At 37.8% G+C, this 15466-nt stretch overlaps 2 protein-coding genes and 1 pseudogene across 3 annotated transcripts; 2 read left to right on the top strand and 1 right to left on the bottom strand.

Annotated features, from left to right (window-relative positions):
- The first annotated feature begins 812 nt into the window (after nucleotides 1-812).
- On the top strand, nucleotides 813-5638 carry LOC124143011. 2 transcript variants are annotated; one of them, XM_046511792.2, is made up of 3 exons: nucleotides 813-1245; nucleotides 1590-1775; nucleotides 2607-5638. In XM_046511792.2, the coding sequence occupies exons 1-3, from the start codon at nucleotides 973-975 to the stop codon at nucleotides 3744-3746; spliced, it is 1599 nt and encodes a 532-aa protein (XP_046367748.2). In that variant the 5' UTR covers nucleotides 813-972; the 3' UTR covers nucleotides 3747-5638. The 2 variants fall into 2 exon arrangements, with proteins under 2 accessions (XP_046367748.2, XP_048254425.1); XM_048398468.1 differs by having other exon boundaries at nucleotides 1705-1775; nucleotides 2607-2935.
- A 115-nt stretch (nucleotides 5639-5753) lies between these two features.
- On the bottom strand, nucleotides 5754-10144 carry LOC124126058. The gene is made up of 3 exons (XM_046489485.2): nucleotides 9838-10144; nucleotides 8581-8688; nucleotides 5754-7551 (listed from the first exon to the last, which is right to left on the bottom strand). Exons 1-3 carry the CDS (start codon nucleotides 10002-10004, stop codon nucleotides 6015-6017), a joined length of 1812 nt encoding a protein of 603 aa, XP_046345441.2. The 5' UTR covers nucleotides 10005-10144; the 3' UTR covers nucleotides 5754-6014.
- Nucleotides 10145-10153: 9 nt separating this feature from the next.
- Nucleotides 10154-11288, top strand: LOC124132987 (annotated as a pseudogene).
- Nucleotides 11289-15466: the final 4178 nt, after the last annotated feature.

Raw genomic sequence — 15466 nt, 5'->3', positions numbered from 1 at the left:
GGGTCAGTGGGGTAGCCTAGTGGTTAAAACGTCTGCTCGTTACACCAAACGTCGGGGTTGATTACCCACATGGATACAATGTACAATAACATATTGTTGTTGTTTTTTTACAGTACAATGTATATGAGATTTTCTTTCTCAGAAACCTGACAGATTCTGCACATACTGCAAGATTTTGGTTGGTTGGTTTGTTGTTTAACGCCGCACTCAGCAATATTCCAGCTATATGACGGCGGTCTGTAAAACATCGAGTCTAGACCAGACAATCCAGTGATTAATATTATGAGCATCGATCCACGCAATTGGGATCGACGACATTTATCAACCAAGTCAGCGAGCCTGACCACCCGATCCCGTTAGTCGCCTTTTACGACAAGCATAGTCGCCTTTTACGGCAAGCATGGGTTGCTGAAGACCTATTCTACCCCGGAATCTTCACGGGTCCCATACTGCAAGAAGATTGTAAGCGGGGCAAGAAGATTGTAAGCGGGGGAAAACTAAATAGACACATCATTAGACAGCACCATATGAATGATGAAGTGAAGCTTATTTTGACCAAAAGTAAAAAAGAACGCACCCATTTTTTTTATCAGAAACGGAGAGAGGGAATGGTTGAATACAATTTAGAACAATTCAAAAATCAAAAAGAAGAAATCCTGATGATGAGGGAAAGAAAACCGAAACATGAAGACTCATTGAAAATGTGTAGCAGGTGTAAACGGTTTCTTTTAAATATAACTTTTTATCGCCATAGGAAAACATGTGATACCAATACAGCAGATCCAGTATCCCCAAAATGTTTAGTTCCAATAAGCCATTTCATCAACAAGGCCAAACTACTAAAAATAGAATTTTAGATACTTCCGCTCTATTTTGGGTTCGCGCATGCGCGAAAAACGAGGGACAAACATTGCCATTTTGTCCCTCTTCCGCTTGTTAGAATCGTAGCGGGGTTTCGGATATTTTAACACGATGCCAGCTAAACACTGTGCGTATGGGATCTGCCGAAGTGACAACCGCTATACGGATAGGCCTGACATGGCAGGGATCCATTTTATTTTGTTTCCTAAGTTTCACAAGCAGCCTGAGAAGTGTACAAGGTGGGTTCGCGCCTGTCGTCGAGAGGGCTTTACGACGGACAAGGTCAACAAGTACACCTACATATGTTCAAAGCACTTTATCGGCGGGAATGGTCCTTCACTTGAACATCCCGATCCTATCCCGGCAACATATACATTTGATCAGGTACGTGTTATGATTTGTGTATTTTTTTCAATATAACGTCAGACACATAGATCTAGATCTATGTCGATACCACCATAGGTAGACTAGGCCTAGAAGGTCAAATTAATGTTCGATGTTCAAAGTGTTTACTGGATATGTCATACCACATTTTGTCAATTTGGTGAAGTTTTCAGATTTAACAACTGATTTAGATTTATTTAATTAGGAATTATGACAACATTAATTTGGGTTCAAATGTCATGGAAAATTGATTAAAGCAACCATGTGAGCAATAAGTAGATTCTAGGCCCATGTTCCAAACATAGTGGCAGATTTGTGCAGTCCATATATTATTTTTTTTCTAGGTGGTGAAATTTTCTAAGAAAAGAAAGAGCCCTGTGGTGAGATGTCCCCTTCCAAGTAAGGTATCCAGGTTGGAGCCCACTTCCACAGCAGGTGATGGCCTATCTTTACTTGCAGTGTGTGCAGCTGACCACCCATACACCTCTAGAAAGCACCTGGAGTGGCAGGAAACAGTCAATACTGAATTGGTATGGACCAAATTTTGTATTGCCATAAATGTATTACATTTGTAAAGTTTTTTTTATTTAAGCCTGTAATCAGATGTAAAATGGGCTCTGCAATCATATTTAACCGTGTAAACAATGGTAAATATTAGATCCATATTTTGTTTAAGTAAAAAAAATTATGGTATGCAATTTTGGAATGTAAACCATTAATAATGTTATCCTAAAGGAATATTTACTTTGAATATAGACATAGTTGCAAGTCAGTGTTAGCTTCAGCAGATAACTTGTTTATGAAAATGTCGCCTTACACCTAACCTTAAAGGGTTAGACTCATTAATGTCATTTCACCATGGCTAGATAATAAGCAGTTGTAATTTAAAAGTTATTCCCTGCCCTTTTCAATTTCATTGAAATTGATAACACTGTTTTCATTGATGCATTAAGCATTTAAGCACGTTGTTTGTTCACCATTTGTTTATCTTATTAATAGCAGCTGATGCAATCATTGTAATAGGTGGTATTATGGTATTGTTGAAATAATAGATTTTACAAGTATGACCTCAAGGCAACAGGAGGGGCGGTGGGGTAGCCTAGTGGTTAAAGTGTTCACTCGCCATGCCAAAGAATGGTCTCAATTCCCCACATGAGTACAATGTGTGAAGCCCATTTCTTGTGTCCCCTGTCGTGATATTGCTGGAGTATTTCTAAAAGCGGTGTAAAGCCATACTCACTCAGGCACCAGGAACTTACTTCAACCATGACATTGCCACTTAGATACAACAATTTCCTAACCATGCCTTAGATGTTGATGATCAAACATTATGTATCATTAGTTAATTTTTATGTCAACAGGAACAGAATGTCTGTGCTACTGGTGCTGACACAGAAGAGGCTACCTTGACTGAGCTCAGGTCCAGTGATGCTGCCTGCCAAGCAATGCCAACAACGAAGCATGAGTCTAATCAGACTGAGTTTGTGTGTTCCAGCATTCTGGTATCTAAAATTTATGAAAAGATGACAGCACAAGTCCCTGATTCGGATTGTGAAATAAGCAGGGATCTTGACAACAAAAGCTGTGATTTACTATTTAATAATTTGGTATCTAATAAGAAGAAATTCAAGTACTATACTGGCATGAAAACTGTTCATTTTAATCATCTTTTTGCTTCCCTTGGTGACGGTGTAAATGACATCTGTTACTGGCGTGGAAATAAGATAAGTTCCAGTAAACCTGGCAAGTGCCGGGTTTTATCAATCAAAGACCAGCTTGTTTTGACACTTGTCAGATTAAGGAGAAACTTTCCAACAAAAGATTTATCCTATAGATATAACATCAGTGTCGGTTCTGTTTCCTGTATCATTACCACTTGGATTCAATTTCTGTACATGAAATTTATTACTTTGAAAGATCACATCTTTCCTTCTAGACATCTTATCAGGAAAACATTGCCATCTGTGTTTAAAAGCTTCAAAAACATCAGAGTTATTGTTGATTGTTTCGAAGTGTTTTCTGAGCGACCAAGTGATTATGGTGAGCAAGGTAACATGTACTCTCAGTACAAAACTCACAACACCTTGAAAGTTTTACTTGGTATTTCTCCAACTGGTGCTGTTACATTTTTGTCTGATGCATATGAAGGTAGCATATCAGACAGAGATATTATCAGGAAATCAGGCTTTCTGGAAAAAATTAACCCAGGTGATTTGATCTTAGCCGATAGAGGCTTCAATATCAAAGATCTCCTCATGAGCCGTAGAGCACACTTGAATATTCCTCCATTTCTAGGCAAAAGGGACAAGCTGACTCCTCAAGAAGATATCTTGACTCGATCTATTGCTAGAACAAGAATACATGTGGAGAGATCAGTGGGAAGGTTGAGGGAGTATCGTATATTAAACACAGTTATTCCTCTTTCAATGAAACACTTAGCGTCCCAGATAGTTTTTGTTATAGGAATGCTTTCCAACTATCAGCCACCACTTGTTAAATAGGGCATTAGCCCATTACCATGATTGAATTTATAATACATGTGATAGGAGGTACGATTATTCTAGTCCGAGTAGTTGTCGTTATCGGCTGATTATTTTTCAATATCTCATAAATACTACTTTTTTTTACAATAAAAAGCTCACTAAAACATGTACATCATGAACCAAGTCATCACTCAGCATCTTTCGCCAGGTTCCATTTGCGATGCCATATATCGGTGATCAATCATGACTTGTCACTACCTGCAGCAAGAAATAATAACAAAGAGTAATATTGCACGTCAATTTTTTATTGACACCTCATGTATATGTCCACGGCTGGCGCTGGTGAACAATTTTAGACTCATGTCTGTTTCAGTTTTCACTGCGTCCTTATCAAATAGCTACTAATTAGTTAATCAGTTTTATTTTTGTGAATGTAGATGTTTGAATCATTCACAATTTTGATCTGTTCTGTGTCATAATGTTCATACATATTATCCCAGAAAATCGTTTTTGGAATCATGCTAAACTTTCTTCAAAGACATGCAGCCATCATCATATGAGCTTTGAACCACTTCAATATTTAACAGCATTGTTGGCTGTAGTACTTCACCTGTGTTATGACATGTCCCTGAAGGTGAGATGTATCGTCATAACTGTTATTAGAATACAAGGTATTACAATTATTTCACTGTTTATCAAGGTATTTTTCCCAACAACTGCAGCATGTATTGGAATGATCATTTGAACATGGTATTGTTGTACAAATTGATATGTCTGTCCTGGGAACAGGCCTGAAACTTTGACCCAGTTTCCGTATAGGAGGTATGCACACTTTTGTACAGCGTGAATAATTGACATGTCAAGACTACAAGAGTAAACATTACGGAGGTATCACTCAGCGAGAAGTATGATTCGTGGTTATATTAAAAAAACTACACACTCACAACCATTGTTTCAATTGTAACAGTATCTGCATGTCTCCACTGATCTAGTTTATGATAAAATAATATTCCAACAATGTAACTATTACTTTGAAAATAGTAATAATGAAAAATATTAATAACATTACCGCTGTAGATATGCAAAACATTTTTATGCCTTTCAGCCCAACCATTTTGTCACCGCCATAATTGTTTGTTAAACTCTAAACAATGAAAAATATGTTCTGATTGTGTCAACTTAGTACTTCTTGTTCCTTGAAAACAATAACAAATGTTTCAGGAAGTCATTACTGGTTTTGTTTTCATGATATGATTGTTTCTATTACATATTATGTATTTAAACTCAAATGTGTCCTTTTCTCCTTCCTGATTCTGAAGGTACCACATGCAATTTTGAATCTTCTTCATTACATATGTACGATTTATGACAGTACATGTACTTGCATCAGTAAGTAGTTATGCGACAAAATTTCTTCATGCTGTGTTGATCAAAGTTAACTTGTATCCACATTTGTGAAATACTTAGTCCATAAAGTATAAAAATAATTACAAATGACAGTACTTCACATTTTTGTTATCGTGGTTGTAAATCGAGGCAAATAAACACTGCGGAAATCTAAAATTGGTGTTTTTTAGTTATCAAATGTATTCGTAAGAACATAACTTGAATACAGTTAGTTGCTTTGCTAAAGCTGTACACCATGCATACTAGTTATTAACTTTCATCATTCTCACATTGCATATGTACAATTAGAAGTGAAAAAATGTTGAAATGTTTACTAGCTTGAATGAGAACAAGTACTAGCCCTCACCATACTAACTGGGAGCAAAGGTGTTTCACTTGCTTTATGAATGCAGCACAAGAAAAATATTCACCATAAGTGTGGTACGATATGGAGCTCACCTAGTATAATGTCAAGTTTACACATGAAGTATATTGTACTAATAATCATGACAACCTCACAAGGATACACTGTACAGTGTATTAAAAAAAAGCTGAATTATACACAGGGATGTGAGCAGGTTTTCCCGGAAAAAAGAGGAAAAGTCTAGGGGGGTCCCCCCCCCCCCCCCCCCCCCGAAATGTTTTAAACATTTGATTGCATTTTAAGCAATTTCATGCAGTTTGGACAACATTCACACCAAGAAATGTAAAAAGTCAATGGCAAAAGTCAATAAGTCAAATAAACAAGACGGCAGATGCAGTTAAATTTCGAAATAATACATCATGTGATTCAGTTCTATGATCAAAGTAATGTTGAAGTGAATAAATGTAACACACTGACCATTAACTTCTGTGTCTTGTTTTTTATGGACATTCACTCATGTTACATGTTTGTTATGCTTACTTGGACAGATCAAAGGGAAGTAGCTTTCTTGGTACTCTCATTTCAAATATCTCAGGAACTAGAATATTTTTGTAAAATATTTTCAAGAGGCGGTATGTCTGTTCCCAAAATAATTTATTGAAGGGTATTCTTTCTACTGACATACCCTCAGGCGACCATATTACAAAGTCACAAAAAGATTTTTCACAGATGGCCATTTGCATTTGACATTGGAAATAATATTTATGATTCCTTTTCAATTTCAGTCTGCCATTTTCGAAAGTGCTGCAAAATGAATAGTATTGCTTCTTTGTAAGTTTTTCTTTTGCCTCAGTTGGATTAATGTTTTCAAGTACTGATGGGCACTTAATTTCTAAAACACCATCAGCCACATCTGTACTGAGAGACTGTAAGATGCCATCAGGGCTACATCCTAGTTCAGGATACTTCGAATTTATCCAGAAACCACTTGCAAGGCAGGTAAATGTTTCTACATATTTTAATGAATAGTCTTCAAAGGCTTTTTTTTCATTATGTGATCCATACCTCATGTCAACAGTATTAAAACAATCAATACCCCATACATGTGATGATAACAAGCGAAATCTACCTCGATCTGTGGATACCATAGAACAGTCTTTACAAATAGATGCTGTCACTCTGTACCACCTGGCATTATGCCACTGATCAGAAATTGCTTGACCCACAGTACCAGGTACTTCACAAGGGCCAACTCCATACTCTGAAGTACTTTCTTTCACATTTTCAATGAAAACATCACATTTATCCATGAGATATAACTTCAAGTCATTAGACAATTCATAATCATCATAAGTAATTTCTAGGATACTCTGCCATGAAGTATTTGTATCCAAGGCAAGTGCAGTAGAAATGAAAGCAGTTGCAAAACTACTGTCAGCTCTGTGAGACTGATCTGCAACAGGACATGGGTCATGATCAATAACACGGTTAGGAGCTCTCTTTTTGCTGTACTGCAAAGTGTGGGCAGGTTGTGGGTTTCTAGTTTTGTTTCGGGGTTTATTCCAGGAACAAGAGAAAGAAGTACATGAGGGTGCTGTATAGCCAAAGTTGACAGTATAATCCTCTAATGCAAACAACAATCCTGCAATGTGGCTACAACGTCCAGTGGCTGAACCTACACAATCACATGATGCATCCTGGATGACTGCAAAATTATCAAGAGTAACATGTACATGGTACATCATACCTAGTCTGTATGATGGAAGACATTCACATTTAAGATAATAATACTCATTTTTAGAACATGTTTCAATATTTTGTATGTGGCCACGCTTAAAAAAAGCTCGTCCCTTCTTCATTGGCTTTGCAGTGCTGAAGGTGTTGTCCTGATCATCATCATCACTGTCATTGACAGGAGTGACTTGTGGTAGAGGCTGTAGTCTGGCTGATGCAATGATATACTGGTATATATCGCCATATGAGAAGGTTGGTGGGATGTTGCCAGAAGGGAAGGCCTTCCATCCAGTGATAGGTGGTGTGGGAGGTTGCCTCACAGCCGAACACGGACTTGAACTGTAAAACAAAGAGAAAATAGTGCAATACACAATCATGACACATGTATCTATTTGGCTATATAATTCATGCACCAGTGCAACATATTATTGTAACATGCAACCTAATATTGATGTCAAAATGCACTAAATGCATGTAAAATTCCAAATTTGTGTGTCTATAAGTCTAACCCTTGTGTATCCACACATCAATCTTGGATCACATTCAATACCTGTACAGTTTATTTACCATACTACATAACTAATCTGTGTTATTTGTAATTTGTCATGATTTCGTGGGCTTGACATTGTCACATTGTGGGTACTTCTAGATTGTGTGCAAATGTTCCTATTACGCTTCACAGCAATAATCCAAAAATAAACAAGACACGGGCAGCAGACCAGCCTGTTTCAACTTTGATATATTTATTGGACCAGGGGACAAGCTGATTTTGTTTGGTGCAACTGGGTTTTCATGTCAACATGCACCTGGTGCAAGTATAATCAACTTCCTTAAAACCGAGCTATGTGACATTGTAATCACATATATGTGATGCAAGTATTATCTTTCTTAAGGGACCAATTATTTGATTTAATTTGCGGGTGGGTTCCTGGGATTTCATGACAGAAGACCCAAAGGATATTGTTTTCACAACGCCCATATTAAGACATGAAGCTTTTGAAAATTAAAATATTACGAACATTTTTATTTCAACCTGATGGAAAAATATTTTCGGATTCCTGTAACAAATTCTTTTATGAGTTGATTAATTCAATTACAAATGTATTTAAGTGATTAATATAATTTTCTCAGAATAAATATGCTGTGAACAGTAATGGAAATTCCCTTACATTTTCTTTTTGGGTACTTTTTAAATGATGTTCCATTACAAATGTTGTTCACAATATTAAATCCATTTGACAAAAGTTAACAGAATTCAATGCCATTTCAATCCAGAAATGGAAATGCATCAATAATATTTCAACCCATTCTTACGCAGTCTTTGCATTTGGTCAAAGATAAAATCTGGAATTGAAACCTCATAGTTACCTGTTAAGAGATGCCAAAACATCTTGAACCTTTATTTGGTACCATTTCCCATTATCAATGGAAATGGCAATGTTCGTGTTCTGCTGAGCTGTGATGCACTCTTGACATCTGTGTGAAAACAATGGATAAACATCAGTTATGTTACAATTTCAGATATTGATTAATGAGTAGATGAATTCAGTTTCCAACCCCTGAGCTTACTAGTAAATGATTGCATGATTACTTTCCATCTATATTATTACTAGTAATATTAGTCCAATCACTTTAATCATTGTTATTGGGTAATCATGATAATAGGATCAAGTTTTTTGCAGAGTATAGTAATAAACATACTTTCTTTTTTTAAATAGCAATTTCATGAAGAATACTGACAAGATCAATCACCCCTTTACGATCATTAGGGTTAGGTACCCGTTTTATTTCGAAAATGCCGAAATGCTCTTACTCGTGACCTGAAGCAATGGTGTCATATACTGAACCAGTTGTCATTTTGAAGTAATAATTATGCATATAAGTAAATAAATTAATTGTATACTTATGTTCATATTAGCCCAAGTGTGTGAAGAAAAACACTACATAGAGATGAAAATGGCTATAAAGTTGTTTGGTAATTCAATTATATTTTCGCGTGGAAATTTTCGTTGTGTGGGATTATTTATGCCTTAAAAAATCTGGAAAATAATAGTAATAATAACAAAAACGTTTGCATGTGTAAACAGAATCATTGACAGAGTTACATATAGTATTGGGGCTGCCAGACCAGGTTGTGGTCATCATGTGAGTATAATAAAAATAATATAGTAATTACCGGATTATAGCCCAAGCTGTTAGATTAGAACGGTCATGGACGTATTAGGCCTAAGTGTCCATGAAACGGTGAAAACTGGAACAGTTATTGCCCTTTTTCAGACGAACGTTTAGTGCCCGAATTCTCTCATCCAGGCAAATGTCATGCTGATAACGAATACGACAGATTTCTATTATTCCCACATACATTTATGGAGTTGAAACACACAAATGTATTTCAGTATTATCCGTTATTAGCATGAACAAATATTACGGAAATCACTTCCGGTTTGGATTTTGATATGACGTCTGTCTCGTAAATTATATGCACATCGGGTTAATCATCAGAGTACCGTAATACCATTGTGATAACAATCACGGCACGATACCTTTACCAAGATATATATTTCATAGATTCTCATAACTTACATATACTATTTTTAACGAAAACCAATAAATAAGACGACTTACCTTTCGACGAGTTCGGTCTTCCTTCCTGTCATCGGCAGGCCTCGGCACTCCAACCACCGTTTCAGCTGAACAACTGAATGTCTGTCGACGTCTGGATAAATAAACTGAGCTCCAGGGACATCTTCAGGCAGCAGAGACACGTTAAACAAAGGCGATGTAGAAGCCATGTTAATACGGATGCGGGTAAACGTCAAAACAACTGTCAAATAGAGGCGCGCGAAAAACTGCAATGTTTGTCCCTCGAAATATTATTGTGTATCACGTGACGCGTATGTGCACATAAACTGTGACGTAATCGATGAAATGGCTTATTAATCATCACAAAGATCATGAGTTCCATGATCAAATTTTACAGAAATTTAGAGATTCAGCAGTTGGGCAAGCTCTGCCAGTCTGATGGTTTAATACAGCAAGTCGAATACAGACACTTCTGCTAAAGAATATCAGAAAAGTCGAAAAGAGAAGAAATACGAAAATGTGTTATGACGGAAATGAGAGAGCTGGCCCGTCTTTTTATTAAATTTCGAAACCTGATTGCTTATGATGTTTCAACTGAAGACATGTTCTTGAGAAAAGATTTGCCAACGCTAAGGGAAGCCATAAATACACACGCCGAAGGAGACAATGGAAAAGAAAAGCATGGATTGAAGCTAAATCTCAATGCTATCGTGCAAAGGAGATTTTTTTCGGAATAAAGGTATTATCAAATTTCCAATTCCCTAGATAAAGCCAGGACAGGAGGCCGGGCAACCTGCCCGATGAAGAATCTTTGAAGATTCTGAGGGATTTCATTGCAAAGGAAGTGTCGCGACTTTGCGAACTAAAGCAATTCCCGCAACCTGCCTATGCCTGGCTTAGATCCCTTGTAGTGGCTCGCCTCACCCTATATAATGGCAGGCGTGAGGATGAGCCATCCCGAATGTTGATAAAGGAATGGGAAGAGGCAATGGATGGAGTGTGGGTCCCTTCAAAACAAATTCAAGAAATACACGATGAGGCAGAGAAATACCTGATTGGCCAATTCAGATTGTCTTTCCTACATGGACATTCCTATAGTAAAATGAAACAACAGTTATCTTTGTTAATAGTTGTAAAAATACTACCTTAATTACATCATTGCCATAATATTGTATTTTGGCTATCAACACTCCAACTTAATCTTCCGAAGTCCTCTTCAGTGCCTGCTATCCATAATATGATAGTTGTACCTGTCTTAGCACAAAGTTGCCCACAACTCTTGCTGATGCCCCAAGCAGTAAATCTCATTTCTTTCCTGCTTCAATACCTGGTTGGTTTGTTGTTTAACGCCGCACTCGTGATCACGTATACTTGCAACTTCGTTACACTACCATGTTTAAGTTTATGTTTAGGGTCAGTACCGTCGGTTCGAGCAAACGGAATGGGTCCGATGTTTGGTTTTGTTTGGTTTATTGTTTAACGCCGCACTCAGCAATATTCCAGCTATATGTAAATAATAGAGTCTGGGCCGGACAATCCAGTGATTGACAGCATGACCATCGATCCACCTAATTGTTGTTTAAAGCCGCACTCAGCAATATTTCAGCTATAATGTATATATGACGGCGGTCTGTAAATAATCGAGTCTGGACCAGACATTCGAGTGATTAATATCATGAGCAACCATCCAAGCAATTGGGATCGATGACATGCATCAACCAAGTCAGCAAGCCTGACCACCCGATCCCGTTGGTCGCCTTTTACAAGCATAGTCACCTTTTACGGCAAGCATGGGTTGCTGAAGAAATATGCCACAGAAATTGGGATTAGATTGCATGCATGAACCAAGTCAGCGAGCCGGACCACCGATCCCAATAGTCGCCTCTAATGCAAGCACTTGATGCTTAAAATTTATCAGTGATCACGGGAAATTAAGTCAACTATAGGTTCTGGAAAGGTTTAGTAAATAAGAACAAGGTCACAGTGACCTACTTTTTACAGAGCAGCATGTGTTAAATAATTAAACATGATTAGAAGAAATTTGGGGCTAGGGTCATTCAACCAGAAATGCGTGTATCATTTGTGTTGCCTAGATCCAATTACTTGCAGACTTACCTGTGAAGATCCGGGTTAGAATAGGCCTTCAACATGCTTGTTGTAAAAGCCAACTATGCTTGTGGTAAGAGGCGACTAACAAAATTAGGTGGCCTGGCCTGCTGACTTGGTTGATGCATATTTCTATATATATCGATGCTCATAATGTCAATCATTTGATTGTCTGGTCCAGATTGCCATGACAGTATGAATAATGCTGACATGCTATTAACAATATCCAATCACCCTCATATTTTGCATATATCTTGGTTTGCATTTGGATTATTATCTAAACGATTGCAATAGAAAAAAAACAGGTGAGCTTCAGTGCCTTTGAGCTCTTGATTTTTGCAGGCCTAACTATAACTAAAATACAGAAATGATATGCTTGCAGTTCGAAGTTCATGACTATTTTTCCATGACGAATATATGTTCCAAAGGCTCTGGATTTAAGAAATAAATTCTCTCATAGTGTGTTATAAGAGAAGGTTTTGTTTTTTATTCTCTTTAAAGAAAATCTTTTTCACTTCATTTGGGTATTTAACTATACTGTCGACCCGTGAAGGTTCCGGGGTAGAATAGGTCTTCAGCAACCCATGCTTGCCGTAAAAGGTGACTATGCTTGTTGCAAAAGGCTACTAACGGCATCGGGTGGTCAGCCTCGCTGACTTGGTTGATGCGTGCCATCGATACCAATTGCGTGGGTCGATGCTCATAATGTCAATCACTTGATTGTCTGGTCAAGACTCGATTATTTCACAAATCCTTTTTTTATAAGGCAAGGGTAGAAAACTGGTACCAGTACTTATACCAGAGGACATTATCCCTGCTACACAAATACTGCTTAAAGGAAGACAAGAAAATGGGATCCGAGACACCAACGTCTTCCTTTTTGCAACAAAAGGTTCTTCTAGCCATTGCTCTGGCCGGCAGTCAGTGAGAGATGTATTTATACAAGCATGAGTGTGGGGGAATGCCACCCGTAATCGCCACCGAGTTTCGACATATTATGCAAGCCTGGACATGAGCCCCACAGACCAGAAAGCCTTCCTGGACCGCATGGGCCATATGAAGCCCATAACAACAAGGAGAACTATCAGTGCCCAATTGGAATACGGGAGGTGTCAGTAATGGGCAAGATGTTGAATGCCATGGATAATGGTAACTTTTTCTAAGACATCATTTGACAAGAGTGAGTGAGTTAAAATTTAACGTCGCATCGGCATTATTTCAGCCATAGAGCGACGAGACCAAGCTAATATATACACAATTTAGTTATTTATACAATGTCATATTTAAAAACAATTGATGACAATTAATGGACAGAGCCTTTAATAATGTCAGTTGCTAATAGCATTACACCAAATTTAAAAACAAGCATTTAATTATTCACATACATATTTAAAATTTATTATAAAGACCAATTTCTTTCAAGTAATTTATGATGAGATGCCCGTTGACACGGGAAAAGAGATCTTTTAGATTTACACTTTGATAATGTGAATCCCTTGCGATTGCAAAGTCCACACAGTCAAGCAATATATGCTTGACGGTGAACCTTTCATCGCAAGGGATACACTTAGGAGGTTCGTCCTCATCTGTCTTCAGCAGATATTCGTGTGTAAACCGACTGTGGCCAATACGACACCGTCGTAAAACGATCTCGTCATGTCTTGACTGACAACCCAAGTAGTTATGACCGATTGTTGGTTTCAATTCGTGTAGTTTATTGCTTCCTACTTGGGTGTCCCACCTCTTTTGCATGAGATCCCGAGTATAAGATTTGATGGTTGGTTTGAAATCACTGTACGGGATAAAGAGTGGAGACAACGGTTTTTCAAGAGCTGCTTTAGCTGCAGTATCGGCTTTTGAGTTACCTGTTATGCCTACATGACTTGGTAACCAGCAAAAGACGATGTCACATTGGCCAGTAGAAAGATCATTATAGAGTTCTAAAATGTCAAGGATTATAGGATGATTTGAGGAGATACTTTTAAGTGCCTGAAGGCATGATAATGAATCGGAGAAAATGATGAAATTTTTGGATTGGTTTTGATGTTTGATATAGGTCAAAGCTGTAAAGATATTCTTGAGGAGACAGTTCTGGATCCAATGACGGTGGCACTTGCAACTTTGCCACCATCCTTGGACCCGTCTGTAAAAATGGACCTGTGAGAATTATATTTGGAGCGTAATTGGTTATATGATTGTTGATATACCAAAGGATTGGTATCCGACTTTTTTAGATTGGTTAGAGTGAGGTCTACTTCTGGCTTCACCATCTGCCAGGGAGGAGAAGACGGTGAGGTGAAATAATATTTAAATCCAATTTAGCTGTAGTGATGTGTGTTTGAATTCTGATTCCAAGTGGTGGAACCAGGTTTGAGAGATTTTGAAACAGGTTTTCATATTGAGGGTGGAACACACAATTGTATGCTGGATTAGATTTATTTGAGTGCAATTTAGTGATATATTGCAGTGAAAGTTTAATGCGGCGCAGTTCGAGTGAAGGTTCATCGGCCTCCACATACAAACTGTCCACAGGAGAGGTCCTAAAAGCTCCAAGACAGAGTCTTAGGCCTTGATGGTGTACAGTGTCCAATTTTTCTAAATTGCTTTTGCAGGCTCCACCATAGACAATGGAACCATAGTCCAGTTTGGAGCGTATTAACGATCTGTACAAGTGAAGGAGGGTGGTCTGATCCCCTCCCCACTCGGAATTTGAAACGACTTTTAACAAGTCGAGAGCCTTCAGGCACTTTGCCTTGAGATATTTAATGTGTGGTAAGAATGTGAGATGACGGTCAAATATGAGGCCCAGGAATTTGGCCTCCTCTACTACCTTGACAGGAGTACCATCTAAAAATAAATCTGGATCCTTGTGAGGTTTGTATTTACGACAAAAGTGAATACAGTTTGTTTTGGATTTAGAAAATTTGAAGCCGTTTTCGTTGGCCCATTTTTGAATTTTGTTAAGACAGAGCTGTAGCTGTCTTTCTATTGTATTCATATTCTTACCACGACAAGAAATATTGAAATCATCCACAAAAAGTGAACCATCAACGCTATTGTTTAATACTTTAGTGAGACTATTAATTTTGATGCTGAAAAGGGTGACTGACAGTATGCTGCCTTGAGGGACGCCCTGGTCTTGATCAAATTGATCAGACAGGGTAGAGCCCACTCGTACGTGAAATTGTCTGTTGTTTAAAAATTTAGATATGAACTGAGGTAATCTGCCCCTCAATCCAAATTCATGCAAATCTTTTAAAACACCATGTTTCCACGTTGTATCAAATGCTTTCTCTAGATCGAAAAAGATTGATACAGTATGTTGTTTGTTGACAATGGAATTTTTAATAAACGATTCTAAACGCACCAAATGGTCAATGGTACTTCTGTTTTTTCGGAAACCACACTGGATGTCACTCAGGAGGTTATTGGTCTCCAGGTACCAGACTAATCGATTGTTGACCATTCGCTCCATGGTTTTGCAAACACAGCTAGTTAATGATATTGGACGGTAGTTGGATGGATCTGTGTGATCCCGTCCAGGCTTTGGAATAGGAATTATAAT

This window comes from Haliotis rufescens, unplaced genomic scaffold (genome assembly GCF_023055435.1).
Source record: "Haliotis rufescens isolate VD_foot unplaced genomic scaffold, xgHalRufe1.0.p SCAF_18, whole genome shotgun sequence".
NCBI lineage: Eukaryota > Metazoa > Mollusca > Gastropoda > Lepetellida > Haliotidae > Haliotis > Haliotis rufescens.
This window is presented reverse-complemented; position numbering and strand designations above follow the sequence as displayed.